The 18,861-nt window shown below is 42.3% G+C and overlaps 2 protein-coding genes across 17 annotated transcripts in view; one reads left to right on the top strand and one right to left on the bottom strand.

Annotated features, from left to right (window-relative positions):
* The window catches only part of DGCR8 (DGCR8 microprocessor complex subunit), a 1,090,394-nt gene that overhangs the window by 458,650 nt on the left and 612,883 nt on the right, over positions 1 to 18,861 (bottom strand). The gene's annotated exons all lie outside the window — the stretch shown is intronic.
* FBRSL1 (fibrosin like 1) overlaps positions 1 to 18,861 on the top strand; it is a 519,718-nt gene that overhangs the window by 214,318 nt on the left and 286,539 nt on the right. For 14 of the 16 annotated variants that reach the window (XM_051633650.1, XM_051633645.1, XM_051633657.1 and 11 more), the window contains exon 3: positions 13,128 to 13,229. The exons of the other annotated variants lie outside the window; for them this stretch is intronic. In XM_051633650.1, coding sequence (XP_051489610.1) covers positions 13,128 to 13,229 — 102 coding nt within the window. The remainder of the gene's footprint in view (positions 1 to 13,127; positions 13,230 to 18,861) is intronic. 16 annotated transcript variants of the gene reach the window in all.

Below are 18,861 nucleotides of genomic sequence, written 5' to 3'. Positions count from 1 at the left end.
GAGGACATCTCTCACCTACATGGAGCAATTCAGACCAGCTGGATAACCTTCAGTAGATGGTGTATCTGCTTCATGGTTACTTCTGCAGTCTGCCCTTTCTGCTGTATCAGGATGCAGTTTACATATTTGGAGAATCACGGCTTTCCAGCTAGAGGGAGATGATTCATCTTCAGCAAGGCATGGTAGTGTGGGGTTTTTTTTCCTTGTTTTTATGACTGTAACCATCACAAGAAGAAAAATGTGAGCCAAGCAGTTAGGGGTTGGATTTTGGAGGCATCCAACTCAGGAAGAGCACTCAGAAAGAACAAGGACACTTGAGTTAGCTTTTCTGTCATGACAAAAAGCACAGTATGAACTCCACATCCTCTTTTTTGCTCAAAGCTACAGTGTTTCAGCCAGTTCTTTTGTGTCTGAGAAATTGTTAAAACTATGGCTGTAGGGAATATATAGTTAGTGCCAAGCCACTCTTGAGCTGCACATTGCAAAAGACCATATAGGCCAACAAAAAGCATTTTTGTAACACAGTTGTAAATTAATGCAGTCTATGTTACATAGGGAGAAGGTAGGACAGGCTCCCAGTCTAACTTTACAGAGCTTTCTGTGCTTCCTTTACTTCCTTGCATCTTTGGGTCATGCAGTGTGTCCCTTGATGACAGCAAGTGGCAACCAGCTATTTCACAGGGCTCTGGGCTTAGCCTAACAGCAGTGCTGTCTTCTAAAGAGCTGCTTCCTGTTTCTCAGCTGTGAGTGTTAATCTCAAAGTGCAGAGATCATTAGCTAAAATAATTGTCACCTCTTTTTAGTTACTCAGGGCTGAAAATTACCAAAGGGCTTCACCGTAGTTACTTTGGCTGTAATTATTCTTAGATTTTTGTTTTCTTCAGGATGTTGAACAGCAAACAGGATGTCCTCTGGGCATCTAGAGGAAATTGCTTCTCTGTTTCTTTGTGGAACTGGCTGGGCTTGCTATGGTAGTTATACTGTTTTCTCAAATAAAAAAAAAAAATTGCAGTGATGGTGTAGGATCTGTTGGCCTTACTGGAAGTTTCCTTGACAACACTAGTGCCTTGACTGATCACAACCAGACAGGAGTGATATTTCCAGTTGCCTGTGCTTCAAGTGCAGAGTCAAAGACCTGCTTCCCAGACCTGTAGAGATGTAACATTTGCTCTGTTGTGATTTTTTTTTTTTGCCAGTGTGCCTTGGTTCATCTGCTAGTCTGGGGAGCCCGAATAAATTTATTCTGGTTCTTGTTGGGACTTAACTGAAGCAGTTAGCTTTCCGTTGCCTGTGGTCACAAGGGACCATTGACTGGGGGAGAAAGATCTCTGCCAGGGAAAGGACAGGTCCCAGGAAGTCTAGACAGAGTGCAAGTTGGGGGCTTAGTAGAGTTTGAATTAGCAATAAAAGCAAATCTTAGGTCTAAGTAGAACAAGGTAAAAGTTGGAATAAAAATATCAGTGGTGGTGTGCATAGGAGTTGTCTCTGCCTTGCTAAATTCACATCATACCTCAGGTCATGCCAGCCATCCATCAGTTCCCTCTGCATTGAAGTGCTGGTTCTCTTGCCTTTCATGCCAGCTTTTCTCCAGCTGCTGCTATGCCAGAGCCTTGCTTGTAGGTTTTACAGGATCTTCTGATATAACAGGGACGTGACTGTGGGTTGCTTTGGGAAACGGCTGAAAACATGTGATAGTAGATCTGATCCTGTGATGTGAACAGCAGCTGCTACCTCCTGTGATTTAAACTGTGCCACTGTAGCTTAACCTTAGGCCAGTGCTGGGTAAAAAACCTGCTTGGGTCTCAGTTTGGCGTCTATTTCTGCTACCTATGAGTTCCCTGTTTGGCTGAACTGAGTCCAGGGTGTGCCCTAGTGCTGAGGGCAGGGTAGAGCTGTGGCTCTGCTCAGCACTGTGACCCTTGACAGCAGTTGGCTGCAAAATTCATTATTCCCTGGGCAGCCTTTGAATTTATTTACTTTATTTATTTTCACTTTATTAATTACATGTGTGGCTTTATCTGGAAAAGATTGCGTGCAATTTATGCATGCCTACAGTAGCATATGTTTTATATATTTGGTTTATAAGGATGGTACTGATTCCTGAATTAATTTGAACAGCAAATTGTTGTTGTATCTGCACACAGTATGTATTTTCTTTTTTTAACATATATGATGCACATCTGGTGGTGTTTGTGTTATGTGGTGCCTTAGAGTCCTAGTAATGAATTTGAAACTCTACTGTACTAAGGATGGTTTTTTTCACATGGGATGCTTGGGGAGTTTCAGTGAATTGTTGAGTGAGAACGAGGATGTGTTTGTCCCTGCCCTGAACTACAGACAAGAACCCACAGGGTTTGCAGGCTGCCATTGCAAAATCCTTCTTCACCATCGATCAGCATCAGGATAGTAACCTTTGTTCCCAGCTCTAATTAAGGAGAGATCTGCAGTGCATTACACCTGGGTAGTTGCTGGTAGTTTTTGCTTTTTCTAATGGCAGTTTGATTGATCTCTGCGGCTCACATGAGAAAGACTTGAAGCAATTCAGGACAACTCTCCAAGTCTGTACTACAGGTTAGACTGTATCTCCTGTGAGTTATCAATTCAGAAGAGCTTTGCATTGTAGTCTTACTGAGAAGGCTGTAGACTGAGCCAGCCTTCCTACATCATTCCTGTCAATGCTGTATTGGAGAGAAAGTGGCCTCTTTTCCCTTGCTCAGGAACTGGATTGGTTCCCTTTGGTTGTAACATTACACTGGAAGATCATATGGAGGCTTGTCTGCTGACACCCTTCCTCCACTTCCCGAGCAGCTCTGTTCAGCAGCATAGTCTCTCTTCCATAGTAGCTGCAGGAAGCTACCTTCATTCCTCATAACTGGAGTGCAACTCTGCTTTGGGGTTGTTTTTTTTTTCCAAATGAGATGTGTTTTTGAAGGAATACAAGTTGCTGCCTAAAACTGCCTTCCCCCCTTATTTCTAAACAGCTATTGTTGGCATCTATGAATTTTATCTGCAGTGGTTTTGGTAATATTTTTCTCAGTTATTGATAGAACTATTGAATAACTGCAAGCCTTGATTAAATCCTTTTACCTTCTGTAGCAAACATTAATGATTATTTATTATCACTACTTTTTGAGAATATAACCAATATGTTCTTCACTTAAAATATGCCTTACTGATACTCATAGCACTACTATTTATCAGAATATCTTGCAGTAAGAGTGTATCAAGAACCCTCAATGTATCATGTTTATCCAGTTCCTTTTTCAAATAAACTTATCAGTGCAATGAAACCAGGCTTATTCAAGAAGATTGATTTTCCAGAAAACATTGTTGACTGAAATAGTTTAATTCAGTAAATTGAATCCAGTACAGGGTTTTTTTCTTCTTCTGTTGCAGCCTGGTGTCATGGCAGTGTGCCTGTAGCTGCCCAGCTGGTCCTGGTTGCTCCTTTGAAAGATTTCTCTGATACTTGTCTTTTTTCAGTGTTCAGAGTGGCTATTCCAAGATTCATTAAAACATCTGTGTGCACATGAACTCCCATTCTAGGGCTTGTGCAGCAGGTCTGGACTTTGTCCTTAGCAAATGTTGTCTAATATCTTTGTTCTGTTATCAGAAGACTGGTGAATAAGTCTGTTTTCTTCTCAAGGACAAAGCAGAACTGCATCGAATGTTTTGCCTGTCTGACATAATTTGTAATGTGTTTGCTTTTGGGGATCTTGTCCTACTAAAATCACTGCTGACTATTATCATCACCTTTTGTCTTCAATTCAGAAACCTTGTTTTTGGTGGGTAGTATTACTAGAAGAGAAATACCAGAGTATACAGAGAGATTTTTCTTGTTTGAATTTCGTAATATATTTTGAAACATCTCCTGCAGCTTTGGACAATCTAATATGTATATTAAATCTACTTTTGCTTTGAACATTGCAGCTGTTGATATTAACCTTTAATAGACATTATCTGTATGCATAGATGGCAGCAATGTTCAAGCTGTCATTTCCAATTGCCTCCTACATGGTGTCTAAAAGCATCGTGTAAAACCAGCCTAGTTTAGTCCATTGATTTCAGCAGAACACAGCTCTCTCCTTGTTAAACGGGTGCTTAGTCAATCACTCCTCTGTCCTGCCTCCTTTCGATATGGTCAGCTGCACTGGTTTTGGTAACACTTGATGCATCTGTTGTAAGAGTCCTGAGGTGATCTTTAGCATATCCATTTCTTTTCCATAACCAAAATAATGTGCAAAATCAACTTCTCATTTGATGCATATTGGATGGTATTTTATAACATAGAATCACAGGTCTGAATCACCTTAATGTGAAACTTAAAGCCACAAATCTTTTTTAGTAACTTGCTCAGAGGCTTTCAGCTCTCTCATGGAGTATTTATTGGATGCTGTTCATTTAGACCTGTTGCTAAATTAAAGGGTAGTTAGGGCATCCAATTCTGGCTGAGTATTACAGCTGGTGCAGTAATTATTAGGTGCTGCCTTTTTGTTTATGGTGATAATGTCTGTCCCTTGGCTGGCTATGGTTTCATTGTCATCTCCCAGCTTTACTGGCTGCTTCTCTTCAGGCACCAGCTAGCCTGTGTCTTTTGTGCGTGTGTGCTGACAGATGCCTTCATTTATTGTTAAATACAAACTGAGGTGCCCCAATAAGTTTATTTGATTACTCAGGGTTTTCTTCACTGAGGGAATGTGGGCAGTCCTGAGTTTTTTCCTCTGGCAACTGCTTATAGTTTGCCTTCACAACAGGACCAGATAAATCATCACTGGTGGTGGGTGCTGTCTTGTTAGGTGTTGTGCTAGTTTTGTGCTGTAGCCCATGAATCTTAAAATTGCACGTTACCTCTTTATTGCCTTGCCTGCCTCTCCAGACAGCCCTGAGGGCTCGTAGGTGCTGTCTGCAGCCCCTGTTGTGGAAGGCAGGTTTTAGCTAAATTGGTTAGGAATGCGATTTACCCTTTGCCAGTCAGAGTCTCACTCCTGCACACACACTAGCTAGCTGTAACCTAAGCAGGTCTGCACTGACATGGTTTATCATTCATGTATGTCAAACCCAGATTTTCCCAGCTGTCTGCTACCATCTGCCAAGTACGGATGGGGGCATGCAGAGTGCAGTTTGCTATGCAGGCCTGATGGCAGCTGTAAAATCGAGCAGTTTTGCCTACTTAAGCATCAGCTCTTTTCCAAAATAAGCATTAGCTCTCACATCACAGTGAGCCTCTCGATCCCGCGAGCACAGGCTGTCCTGGGGAAGTGGTGCTGGCTCTGCCACCTGCCAGCCAAAAAGCTGTGAAAAATCTTTGCAGCAGTTCCAGTGTATTAATTGAGCTACAGAAAAGCCAACCTTGCTGCTTCTTATGGCCTCTTGGTGCTGGGTGAAAAAAAGCTTCTCTGGTCCCCAACGGGACTGGCCCACTGGCTGCACTTCTCAAAGCTCATGAGATCAAACTTATTTTCTCTATAGTTAGAGATGGCACCAGACCTTGAGAAGGGTCTCTTGGAGAGCTAAAGCTGAGCTTGTTGCAGGATGTTACCCTAGCTAATCAGAGCACCATATAGCGATTCTTCCAAAACTGCACCAAATGAGCTTGGTTTTAATTATTTATTTTTTTTTAATGGGGGGTGACTCTCATGTCTAGTTGCAAGCATTAAGATGTAGAGTTAAGTTATTGATGAGTAGTTGCTTAAGTAGCTGAGAAAATAACAATAGCTTTTTAGTATTTTGATTTTTCACTAATAATACTACTTATTACATTAAGTTGTACTTGCCTTCCTGTTAACAGCTGATTCTGACAGTCACTAAGCACAGAACTCCTTTGCTAACATTAATTCAGCTTCCCTTCATCCCAGATAGAGGTAAAAATTAACCACTGTGTTACAGGCTACTCAACTGCAATATGGGTTATTTAAGTAACTTATCCAGAGGAGGAAACAGGTGAGCCAGGATTAGAAACCAGAAGTCTGTGTATCAGTTAAATGTATAAGCACTAACCTTCCAAATATCATGTGACTTTCTGCATGAGTGCTAAAAAAAAGGACAAATTTCCTTCAGTATAACACTGCTGCTGTTTTGTTCTTCATCACAGTAAGTGAAAACAGACATGTCATATTTAAAATGAGTTATAGCTAAGGTAGCTGATCACAACATTCAGAGCAGCACCACCCAATTAGAAAAACTACTCTAATCTAACCTGATGCTACTGTCATTTTTTAAAATGAGTCCTACTTCAATCATAAAATCCTCAGACCATAACATTGCTTTATATGCCATATGTCCTTATTTAGAGGGGAAAAAAATGATTGCACCCTTAATTCAAAGGGAACGTTTCCCTCTGAGCCAGAACTCAATAAAATGTATCAAAAAAAAATGTGGAAAAGGGCAAGCAAAGAAAATCAAATTGCAGCGTGTGAAACGATTTAAGGAGGGACCTGGGGAATACATAATCTCCAAACTGCCAAGTTAGAGCAAGTATAAAATATACAAACAAGCCTGATATTTTTCCCAGTTGATCTCATTATGAGGTATGCTTGGGATAGATAAATTTTGTTAGAATGCATTAAGGCTGGATTTTCAAGGAAACAAGTCAGAAGTAATGTGTTTAGCTGATTCCACCTTGTTTTGATACATGGGTCTTTTCACGTTTAAAGAAGTACATGTTTAAAGCCAAATGGTTTGTTTTGTTTCAAGCATTAAAACCAGAGGCAACTGGGTGAGTCTTGTTTCCCCCCGTCTGGAAAACAGACGTTTATAATTTCAGTGTGCTCTTTAATCATTGGGATAGAGCTCTGTGCAGTATGTTTCACTGCCACTTATTGTTGCCTGCTTAAAATACACTGAGCTAGCCTTGAGTGCAATCCCTTAACACACTGCTTTGTCCACAAATAGTACTTTTTCTAAGTCTCCAATACATTTTAATTAAATTGTCCATTCGTATGTATTAAGGCAGTTTACTGTCTCCTGCTGCAGAAAGCTGCTACTGCTGATAGTCTACCAAGAGAAACAAACTTACCTGGGAGTTGATGATAAAATGCAAGCATGTCTTTGCAAAAAATCTTGCCAAATTATTATTAAGCTTCATTTTCATGTTTGTTTTGAAGGGGACAGGCCATACGATTAGTTTTGTTAAGTTTTTGGACCAGTTGCTTATAAGAATTCTTGTAGTCGTGGGGAATCATAATCTTTGTTAGTGTGAAATGTTATCTGCAGAAAATTTTTCTTCCTGAGACTGACCCTACAGAAACAGTTGAAAAGGGTCCTTTGGCAGAGCAGATGATAGTCATTACACACTGATGAGATGTAAAGTGGCATTCAGCAGCATTAGTTTAGATAGATGAGCATGATGAGGTGGATTCATCTCTATCTCTGATGATCTGAAAACTTGGACCTAAACTCTGGGACTTGGATGCCTTTCAGCTGTACCTACTTGTCTCCAAGTAACTTCTGCCAAAATAAATTTGCCATGAAGTCAGTAAAATCCTAAATCTGGAGGTTGTGTTTGGTCTGTCCTTTCTCTCAAGACAAAAGAAAGTTGATTCTACAAAGGAATTAAACTTTTTTTCTCAAGAAGTTAAAGTGTTTCTGAAAGGAGGCTCAGTGCTGCAGGGAGATCTTTGCCCCTTCTGATCTGGAAGGGCCTCTGTGTTTTTGTGGGACTATTCCCTGCTCCCAGGTGTAGCACAAAGTAGGTGAGTGCCATTCTTGCTGGTGCCTGTCTGCTGGCAGAGGTGAGAGGATTGGTGAATTAATAGACCCATCTAAGCCACCAGAACAGGCATCTCCAAGATGAATATTTTAGTGATGTCTCTCTCCAACGATGCTGCTTTCTGTCTTGCCTTTAGAGCAGCACAGAGGGAGGTTGTTGGGAAATTCTCTTCCCGCCGTATGTGTCTACAAGACCTGTTTTGTAAAAAGCAGACACAAACCCAACCAACAGCAAGAGGTTTAAAATCAGACTGCTGTGACTTTAAGTGTGAGAAAAAAAAACACAAAACTGTTAAGGAAGGAAAATAAAAATCCCACAGCCTGTTGTAGCAGCTGTAGCTTCAGATCGTGTGGAAAATGAAGGCAGATGATTCAATTTGGCCTGTGCCCCGAGTACATTTCCAAATGCTTCTGTGTGTGCGCAAGATAATGAACAAATATATTGAGATGGCACAAGATCAGTCCGAGTTTGCCGCTGCGCAAGCCGTGGAGCTCCCAGTAGGAGCACACTAGCTGTGCTGGGTTAATGGGGGTGAGGGTCAGGAAGCCCAGCACCTTTCAGAACAACTTAAGAAAAGAATTTGTCTCCTTTTGCCCCAGGCTCCCCGTGGCACTCAATCCAAGCTTGTGATAAATCAAAGTGTATTTATTAATAATAAGCAGGGCAGTGTGCCCGTGATTTGAAAATAGGTGCACCAAATAAAAATGTGCTTTCCTGTGACATCGGAAAAGCTTAAGTAAATGGAGAGCAGGCTGATCTATTATGATTAAAAAGTGGAGGCTGAAAGCCAATGTAGTGGTAATGAAAAAGCCCTTTTGGTGAAGCAAGACCCATTCTGCCCATTCATATATTCCTCTTCTTCTGCGCCATAAGAACAAATAGGGAGGGGGAAGTTGGGTGGGAGAGATGGAAAGGCAGCAGCAGTCTAGGATAGCAAAACTGGACATTAATGAGAGCTAGAGTTATTACTGGAATGAGTTATGATACTTAATCATGCTACATGATGTCCAACAGCGCAAGGTTCATAATTCTTGGCTCTGAATGTGGCTTGGGACTGTCCATGAGCACCTGCAGCATGCAAATTGATCATAGCTTTACAAACGCTCTGTACCTTGCTCCTGGTTGTTCCCTGCCAAGTCAGCCCTGTCCACACACTGGCCTGCTCCTGCAGAGCTGGAAATAGTGTCTTTAATGTTCTCAAACACAAACATGTCGTTTCTGTTAAAAACTGAACCATAGCTATTGCAGATAGCCGGCATCACCAACTGCCAGCTTTTCTCTGCGGTGTGTGGTAGTGTCAGGTGTGTAATTGTATCTTGTGGGGAGGCTGCATTGGTCTGTTTGTTAAGCAAGCTTGGGCTTAATTAATGCTTTTGGAGAGTTCTGTTAACTTCAGTGATGAAATAGGCTCTGCTTGACTAAAACTTTGGCGCCTACTCAATGTTTCAGTGTATACATACTGACATGAATGTCTTACTGACTTAGGATTTGGATGAGGGCAGGATTTGGCCTTTGGAAGAGATAAATTACCAAATAACTTCAGTTGTCCACTTGGGCCTTTTAACTTTGTTTCAGCATAGCTGTCCTGAAGTGACGCAGTAGTCAGCCTACATTTTAGAAGAGATTCCCTCTGCCGCGCCAAACCTCAGGCGACGAGGCTGAGTAGCAGCACCTTTCCAGGACTCTCTTTTGCTGAACTTTGGGCATTCTGGTTCTTTTGAGACTTCTTTTGCTTCTCAGATGACTCCTAAAATACTTTGAGCAGACCTATAGGCAGTGCGACCAAGCATACTCAAATTTGGCCACATATGCTCCTACCTGCTCTTTCCTGGGCTTCCTGGCCCTGTTGCACTGACTGGAAAGCGCCGGCTGGCAGGGCCTGGAGAGGGGCCTTTGCTTCTGTCAAAGCAGGGAACAGCAGTGGGCCTCGTGGGCGCTTCCAGACGGGCAAAGTCAACATGCTAGAGAGGGGGTTCCTTCCTAAACACTGCTGGTTAGTGATTTTAAAGCTTTTCTGTAACATTATTAGGGCAGCTTTATCCAAGTGGAAAGGCAGTCTCTCTCAGGCAGATCTCTCCTTCTCAGGCCTGCATTTATAGACGGCTTATTTGGCTGCTCTGCCTGAGGTATTTAGAGCGACATCAGCCACCATTACTAATGTCTGCCTGTGCCTGACAAGGTGTTGTACAAGAGAAGGTAGTGTGTTTTGTGTATGAATTTGAGGAGTTGTTTGTTTGAGTCTGTGATTTGTGGGGCAGCCATGACATCCCTGGGCGGGAAGCGGGGCTGAGAGCCCACAGGCTGCCCTCACTTCTGGCCCATACAGCCTTTGCAGAGCCTAAAACATCTGACTATTTCAAAGGAAGAGGAATACGTGTTTTTATAGGAAAGTTCTATCAGGGAACATGGTCAGGAGAATTTTCTGCAACTCAAGCAATCACACCCAGAGAAAAATCACTAGAAATCAAGCAGCCAAACCAGAAGCAACTTTGGGTAAGAAGCTTTTGACCAGTTTCCTAATACCCAGGTCTGCAGAGAGTGCCCGTGAAACCAATGCATCCATTTAGCAGAACAACTGTCCTCCTAGTTGGGTCCTGCATGTGGCTCATTAGGGTAATTACTGATGAATTAAGGCAGCTTGGCTCAGCACTCTGGCTGCGGGTGTGTGGGCTCCCCTGCTGGCAGGCAGCAGGTGTAAATGAACAAGATCTGTCAAAAAGGCTGATAACCCTCTTAATTCACAGCAGCAAACTGGGGACAGAGGTAGTGCAGCAAGTTTAATAATTGATATTTACTTGGAAAGGTTAATGGCAGCAGTGATGCTTCTAATTTGCTTGCCTGTGCTAGACCTTGTCAGGTCAAATTGTCTCAATTTGTTACCATGGGTGTAGGTGTAGTTTTCCTTTAATGAAATTTGGAGAAAAGAAACAGGTGGTGTTTGGAGCAGCGTGTAACTCAAGAAAAACCCAACTCAGGTTGGGTGAGTCTGTGCTAACTTTAAACAGCTGGCAGTTTGATCCTTTTGAAAAATTCTGGTGAACATTTGCACTTGAGAAGGTGGAAGGATTAGGAATGATGTAATTTATTTTTCCTTTAATTTGCAACTGTCTAGGAGCTGTTTAGGTCAAAAGTGTAATAGTTTTGACAGGCTTTGATGTGTTCATAGGTGGGAGTGCTAGGGTTATGGATCAGAAATCAGAAAGCTATAGAATTCAATGGGTATTTCTGTACTGTATTTAGGGAAATTGTAATTCTGTCCTTTAATAGTTAAGTGATTCCTATTTAAGGGAGAAACAAAGTACCTGCTGTGTCTGGAAGCTTTGAAATTGGCAGGTTGGATACTTTACATCCAACAGTTTCAGAAAAGCTGGCTGGTGACAGGGAACCAGTAAAGTTGGGTTATAAGTAAGTGTAGGAGGATCTAGATGATGGAAGAAAGCTGGTGCGCCAGCATTTTTGAAAGGCTGTAATTAATGGGGTATTACCTATTGTCCTGTTGGCTTGGCAATCAACCCTAGGCAAGATAATGGGATAGCTAAAATCATAATTGGTTAATAAAGACCTAAAAAAGAATAAGTGAATGACAATCATTTTATGTACTCAGGAAAAAAAAAAAAATCTTACCAAATTTACTTAGTTACATGTGGGATTAAAAATTTGGTGGATAATGGCCATGGCATTGTTGTAGTATAGCTAGATTTCTGTGTGTTGCTGTTGGCCATTTTATTAAGGAAACTGACAGTGTGGATTCAGCATGATGAATTTCAAGTGAATTAATTCCTGCCTTTATACCTGATGCTGATACTTGCAAATGCAGACTCAGTGTTGGCTGGAAATGCTTCTAGCAGGTCACAGCAGGGATTGCCTCTTGTTGCTGTATTGTTTGAATGTTTTGACCTGGGAGCAAAGATAAAAAATTGGTCTTGATAAGAATTTGCAGGTGGACAACCTATTCGAAAGGTGTTTCACGATGGATGAGACAGGACACCAATGCTGGGAGCAGTGATTTTGTGATGAGGTGGCTTTGAACACATTTGTATTTCTAACACTTCAATGTGACTATGTCTAAAAGTCTTATCCTGAGGAAGTAAGCATATTGATGATGTGTAAGGCGGCAGAACAGCACGTGGAGTAAGAACTTCAATCAGAAATGTACTGTTGTTTGAACATAAGCAAGATATTTCCCTATTTTCTACTATACAGGGCTGTGTACTTCCAGACTGTATGAGTACTGGAGCTCATTCTCCATATAGTATCCTGGATATTGTATTAAAATATTAATAGTCTGTGAGGCACTTTGCTGACTGCCATAGCAAATGTTCACGGGTGTGTAGTGACCAGTGTGCTCCCAGGGCTCAGGTTGCAGTGCCCGTGTTGTGGCAGCATGCCCAGCGAGCACAGCTCCTTGTGCCACAGTGGCAGGACTCTTTGAACCTGCTGGAGTTACATCAGAGCACCATGAGCAAACCCTGTTAGCTGCTGGGACTGCAATCAAATAGGACTGACAGAAACCAGGGGATTTTATTGGCATTAAAAGTACCAATTTGTACAAGCCGACATTTTAAATAGTGTAATTTAAATAGAACCAAACTGATATGAATAGAACCTATTAATAAATTAAACACTTCTTTCCACCCAATATTTCACAAGGGAATTAGCAGAATAATTTGTTAGTAAATGAGCCCAGGAATGAAGCTATGAATGCCATATCTATCCTATCTTCCTCCTCCCCCTGTAACACTCTTTGCGGATGTAAGGAGAAAGTTGCTGTGATTTCAAATATTGGTGCCTTTCAGTTATTTACAAACACAAGCATAGCTTCAAGTGAAGGATAAGGGATGATTTAGTGGTTAGAGAACCAGCCTTGGCAGTTAATCACGCTCTACTTCAAATTTTGTGCATTATCTCAAGCAAATTGTTTCAGGCCAGTATCCCTCATGATACTGAGACACCTGGCCATATGCTGGTACCAACCTCTCAGTGTAGTCCCTGGTGGTAGCCCAGAGACACATCTCTGGTTTAAGAACCAGAGACCATGCCATTGGGGCATCAGTGGCATGGCAGCAAGCAGCAGTATTGAAACACCAACATCACAGCTGAGGTTTCTGGAAGCAGAGTGTGAAGTCACTTTGTATGTCTTCTCCCTACTTGCATCAGGCCCTAGGACTTTGGTACAGCCTTACTTGCTTCCATGGAGTGCTAAATGCACCCGTGCCCTTGCATGTTAGCAAAAAGGAACGTGAACATACATGGTCAAGCACAACTTGAGAGAGGCCCCATGCCTTCAAAAAGCATCCTCTCCACAGTGCCGTGGGCACAGGAGTGAAACATTGACTAAAGCACGGTTGGCAACCTTGGGAACAGGTGGCAGAGCAGTACTTGAAAATCTCCTTTTTCCCCCTCCTTCTTCTCCCTCTAGATGAAGGTCCCTACAAGCAGAAGTGGCAGAAATAGCGAGGAAGACAGCATCAGGGAGGCCACAAGCTCTCAGCGGAGCAGCTCAAGGGACCGTCTCAGTGATGTAAGTACCATTCAGGAGGAAGCATCGCTTCATTGCAGCAATTCCCTCTGCTGACATGGCTTTTCATAAATCTTGCTGAACAAATGTTGGCATCCAGAGGTCACTGTGTAATAACTTTTTTTTATGTCATGATTGAGTGTTATGGCATAAGTGGTTGAGCTGCCTTGCAAACACTATAATCATGGTGCAAATAATATGATAAGCAAAAGATCAGAGATGGGAAAACGAAATGGAATTGTTATTCCTCGGGGAAAAATGGCTTGATGCTTTGTTTTCTCAAAGAAGTTGTGTTTAAAAGCTTTTTACAGTATCTTTGGTTTTAGCTACTGCACTTAATCACGTAGTTTGGGTGCAAAGTCAGTTCATCTAATTTTATGCTTCCTGCCTGCAAGATATGAAAGTGGGTTTTTTTGGGAAAGCTGTCTCTCAGGAAATTTGATGGTACGTTGAGTGAAATGTTATGATAAAACAAAAGCAAACGGTGCCTTAGTGTGTAAACACACAAATGGGCTTTTGAGTCACCAAGAAATCAATGGCACTGCTGGGATAATTTTATATGAAGGCTTTTTGTGTTAGCAATTAGCATTTTGCCTTCATTAAAACATGATTTTTTACTAATTAGGACCTTTCCCGTTAGGAGAGATTTAAATGAAGAACAATAATCAAACGCTGGCACGAGCATGTCTGAAATATTAAATTTGCCATTTCAATGGCAAGCCACAGAAATCCCAGAGCGAGTGGTTTTCATGTTGAGTTCTATTAATGTAAAATATGCTTCATAACTAAAACCTGTCACAGAAAACGGCTCACACCAGCTAAATTCAATTGGACAGTTAATTTAGCTTTAAAATTGAAAACACTACCTCAGCTTCAGGATGCAAAAGGAAGAGGGGGGGGAAAACCTTTGATAAGTGTAATGTATTTGCTATTAAGGCTTTCAGAGCCCATTCTACAGGAGGAGAAGGGAGAAAAAGGGGGAAAAATGGCTCCCACAAATGTGTTTAAAAGCTGAAAGTATTTATTAAAAATGTCAGCAGAAAAGTGCTTTTGGCAGATTAAAGCAGGATTCGGCTTGACAGCTCTGACAGGGAAATGTGACGGGGGAAAATTCTCTCTACATGTTTGGAGTGTGAATGGGGCGCTGTAAACAGCCGACACAGTGGGAGGAAGAGAAAAATAACGTGTCCTGTGATCAGCTTCCAGGATTTTGAACCCACGTGCTGCAGTAGGGAAAGTCAGTACTGGGGGGTGGGGAGGGTGCTGGTCAAATCCTCCTGCTGCAGGGTGTCTTTGACTGTGTGATTAGTCAATAATGATTGTAATTGTATATATACATAAATTTATGCGATTCGCTCCTTCCCCTCCCCCCGGCCACTCTTGACAGGTATGTGAGCAGGGGTGCCTGATGGCCTTGCTGTGCCATAGCGTGGGGCCGCAGGAGAGGAGTAACATATTCAGACTTAGCAATTAGCTTAGGTCAAAGCATTAAGTGGTCTTGGTGACTTCTCTTGTTAAGCTAATACACTTCCAGTTTTTTCTCCTCCTTTCCCTTTGCCTCTGAAGTTGCAGGCTGAGCCTGCAGGAATTGAGTCTGAGTTCCTAATTCCTTCAAAATCTTCAAAGCCAGTGAAATTCAGTGGGAAATAGGCATTCTGTTCTTTTAAGTCAATGGGCAGTGCCTAAAGGCCAGGGCACACTTCAGGGCTTTGCTGAAGCTACTCTCATGACCTGGCAACCCATTGAAAATGAGAATTTTTCAAATTAGTAATTAAACAGTTGGAAAAGTAAGGTTCATGAATCACAGAATGCTCTTCGTTCACTGTTCGATGAGTGCAATTTAGCTTTAATTAAGTATAACGCTTCCTCACGTACTAGTGAATGTTCTATAGTCTATTTAGTGACTGTCAGAAAGTGTTAGTCCCACGGGTACAATCAGATGGTTTTCCCCATTTGTGTGCAAAGGAATAAGGCAGCAGACTTGTTTCTCTTTGTAGAGAGGGAGCAGGGAAGGGGAGAGAAAAAGAGTATGCGCTACTGGATTTCAATTCCTGCAGGATTTTTTGTCTGGCCGTGCCTGGTCCCTGTATGGCTCTGAAGCTGTATTTCCCAGCATGCTGGTTACATAGATGACGTGCAGCTGAACTGGTGCAAACCTCTTACTTGTGGCACTGGGGATTAAAAAGCCACAAGGCAGTAATGGTGGAAAGGGAAGGCAGGGATGGATTTTCCCTGTGGTTAGCGGTTAAAACCCAAGGCTGTGGCACATGGCTGTGCTGAGGTGGCCGACTCTCCTTGCGGACAGATGTTCTGTGGCAGGAGGCACCTGGGCTGTTTCTCACTCTCCCCCAAGTAGCTGTTTCTTGGTGTATTTGGCTTTCAGGACTGTTTTTCATGCTGCCTTTCCCTCCCATCTCCTTTCCCCATTAACTTGGGAGAACAATAGAGTAAATCAGGCAGGAGGTGGCAGGTTTGGCTTCTGTATGGCAGCACACAGCAGGTGTGGTGGGAAATGTGTGTATGGAAGTGTCGGCTATCGCATTCAGCGTTGCCACCTTAGGGGGGCTGGAGTCCTCCCTCCAGCTTCGTTGTCAGTCTGCCATTTAGAAAGCGCTATTATGAGCAGCTTAGCTCCTCTGTGTGATTTGTTTATTGAGGTGAGTTGTTCAATGGGACGCCAGCAAGTTGTTCTTTATTTACATTAGTGCATGTCATTAGTCTCTAATGGACCATGAAGTCAAGAGGTGGCTTGGTCTGTCGTGAAATAATTGCACTCTAAAGAAAACTGAAGCTAATGCTTGATTATGTCTTACACAACACAGAGCCATCAGTCCATCCGCAACAAAACCCAGAGCATTTTCCTGTTTCTTTGCCACAGTGAAACTTCTGTGGGGAGAGAGTGCTACAACTTCATAGTAAGCAATTGTCTGTCTTGTATAGTACTTCTTTCCAGACATTACACCAAGTGCCATTTATTATGGGTCATTGGGGAAAAATTGCTTATTATGATCTAGTGAAATAATCTTTGGCTGGAGAGGTTTGATTTGTTGAGGCTGGCCTCTCCTTTGGGATGATGAAACTTTGGAGCAGAAGAACAGAGAAGTTTTAGTCCAGGTTTGCACAGCAGATGTGCTGTGGGGAAGAGGGGATGGGAATTTGTCACTTGTTTATGTTCTCAGTGTTGATGTAAAATTCTCTTAAAATCTACTACAAAGCTGACGTCCCTATTACACATGTACTCTCAGGTTTTCTACAACCAACAAGGAGTCAACAGCCTTTTTCAAAATCAGGTTTTTCCTCTGCTGGCTTTCATAGTGAGGTAATTGAGAGTTGCCAGAGAATTAAGAGCTGGATAAGCCATATTGCTATTTTGTTGTGTTGACTCAAGTAAAAGTGGAAGGTTTGGGGATTTTGTTTTGGTTTTTCCCCATGTTCTGTAATTGTCCTAATCTTTTCTGATGTCCTGAACAGTCCAAAAATCCACACAGAGCCTTGTATAATGGCTTTAAAAAAAGGTTTTTATCTTTTTCTTGACCCATCAGCTTAAGAACTCCTGCTTTTTAATGGATTTTCTCCCTCACTAAATTGAATGGATCGTCCCTCATTATCATTTAAATAGAAGCCTCACTCCCTGTGAACATGGAAAATTTGAATGTGGTAGTAGAGCTGTGATAATTTGAAATATTCGGAAGGTGGGGGCAAGGAGGGGGAGCAGGCAGCAGAGTGCAGAATTGCTGAATGTAATTGTCATGGATTCTCAATTTTGTTGCCACAAGATGGGAAAATAGACTAATAATTGTCTTCCAACCCTAGTAGAATAGTTGCCCTAGTTAGCCGAAGCTAACACTCTAATTGTCATGGGGGCACAGAGATGAATGAGGATGTATGCAGGGCACAGCCAGGGCTAAATTGAGTGATATACTAAGGCAAAGAGCAAATTGGCAATTATTGGCCCAGCTGAAAAGGTTGGCAGGTGTGCTGCTTTCTCACGAGCCCTTAGGGGGAAATTGGAAATATAAAATATCGACCATAAATACTCACTGATTAGGAAATATGTTGCAAGAGGTGCTGGCCACTTAAGAGTCAAAACTCTGCTTTTCAAGGGATTGGCTTCAGCTGTGCATAAAACCAGCAAGCACCACTACTAAGTTGTTCAGAGCTTTTTCCTCTCATTCCCCATCCCCTAGGCTATGTTTTCTAATTTTCCATCGTCCTATCTTCATATGTTTGTTTGTTTTTCATGATAAATGAAAGCAGTCTTGTAGGAAATGGAGAGATCTTCCTCCCTCTAAATGTTCTTTGATAAGTGTTTAGCATCTTGTATAGTCTTAGATAGAAAAATTTCTCTCTCTGGTAGATGAATACAAAATAACTTCTGCGATCAAACAGTTCCCTGTGATCTGCTTTTCTTTATGTGCCATCATAGGCACTATCTCCCCCTTCTCTCCTACTTCCTGTACCCTGCTTCCCCTCCTGGGGCAAAGGGATTAAAGTAGCAGCAGGGTACAAAGCTGCATGTCTGTTACGTGTGCCTCAGGCACATACCTTGCCAGAAGCATGATCAAATGAGCCTCTGAAGTGAGAATTGGACCAGTTGCACCACAGGTCCTTACTTCCACTTTGCAAGCTTTGGCACGTGTGGGACGTCTGGTCCTGGCTCTAGGCAGGGTGTCGGTGGGACAGCAGAACTTGGCTTATCTCAGGCCAGAAGCACCTTGGTGTGATAGTCAGGGATGTTACTGAGTGTGTTGAAGGAGTTTTTGGGAAGGCCTGGCATAATAACATGTGGGCTGCAAACTCTTTGTGGCAGATTCTGTCCATTGTTCCCCACGTATAACAAGCTAGAATCTGATTCCCAGTTTGTCAAGTTGGCCGAGGTGTGATGGTTTGAGTGGGAGTAGCACTCGTGCCTCTTCCATGCATTTTCGAAGTACAAGGTCTTTTCATGTTCTCCCTGGCTTGCTGTGTGCACTGCGTTTGTTCCTGGGCAGCAGCTGTCTGTCCTTCTGCTGTCCGTGGCCATCAGCCGCAGGAATCTAAATGTCGTGGTTGGAAACTGTTCTGTAGCTTATCGAGCCGGTTACAGATGTTTAGGCCTTGTGTAATTTGGTATCTTACTGAGCTGGTTTTGCAGTCTTTCCAAGCATAATCTCCTTTGTTTATCCAACATATACAATAAGTGAATTAGAAAAAAGACACATTAAAGTTTGTGTGCATCCAAGATCATTCATCATGTATTGTGGTTATCTTGTCAGGTTTCTAATCTAAGTAAACATCAGATGTGCTCTGTGACCTTTTCCAAGTCAATTGAACATACTGTATTAATAGACAGAAGTGTGACTATGGAAATTAATTGCAATAAGAGACTTTGTATTAAGGTCTGGGGTATCTTCTACCCTTGCACCTTTTTATCTTCCTCCTCACTTACTCCTCTTGGAACAAGACATTTGAGTTTTATAAGGGACTTGCTTGGAAAGAAAATACTGGGTTTCTCCAGTGTTCAAAGCTGAATCAATATTCTGTTGTTGAATGGTCTGTAAATGACCAAGGGGACAGGTAAACATGCATGCTTCCTAGTGCCTCAGTCCTATCTGACTGCAGAACTGGGGTAACTGACAAATAGTGGAGGGACAGG

The sequence above is a fragment of the Apus apus genome, chromosome 16 (genome assembly GCF_020740795.1).
Source record: "Apus apus isolate bApuApu2 chromosome 16, bApuApu2.pri.cur, whole genome shotgun sequence".
In the NCBI taxonomy this organism is placed as follows: Eukaryota; Metazoa; Chordata; class Aves; order Apodiformes; family Apodidae; genus Apus; species Apus apus.
This window is presented reverse-complemented; position numbering and strand designations above follow the sequence as displayed.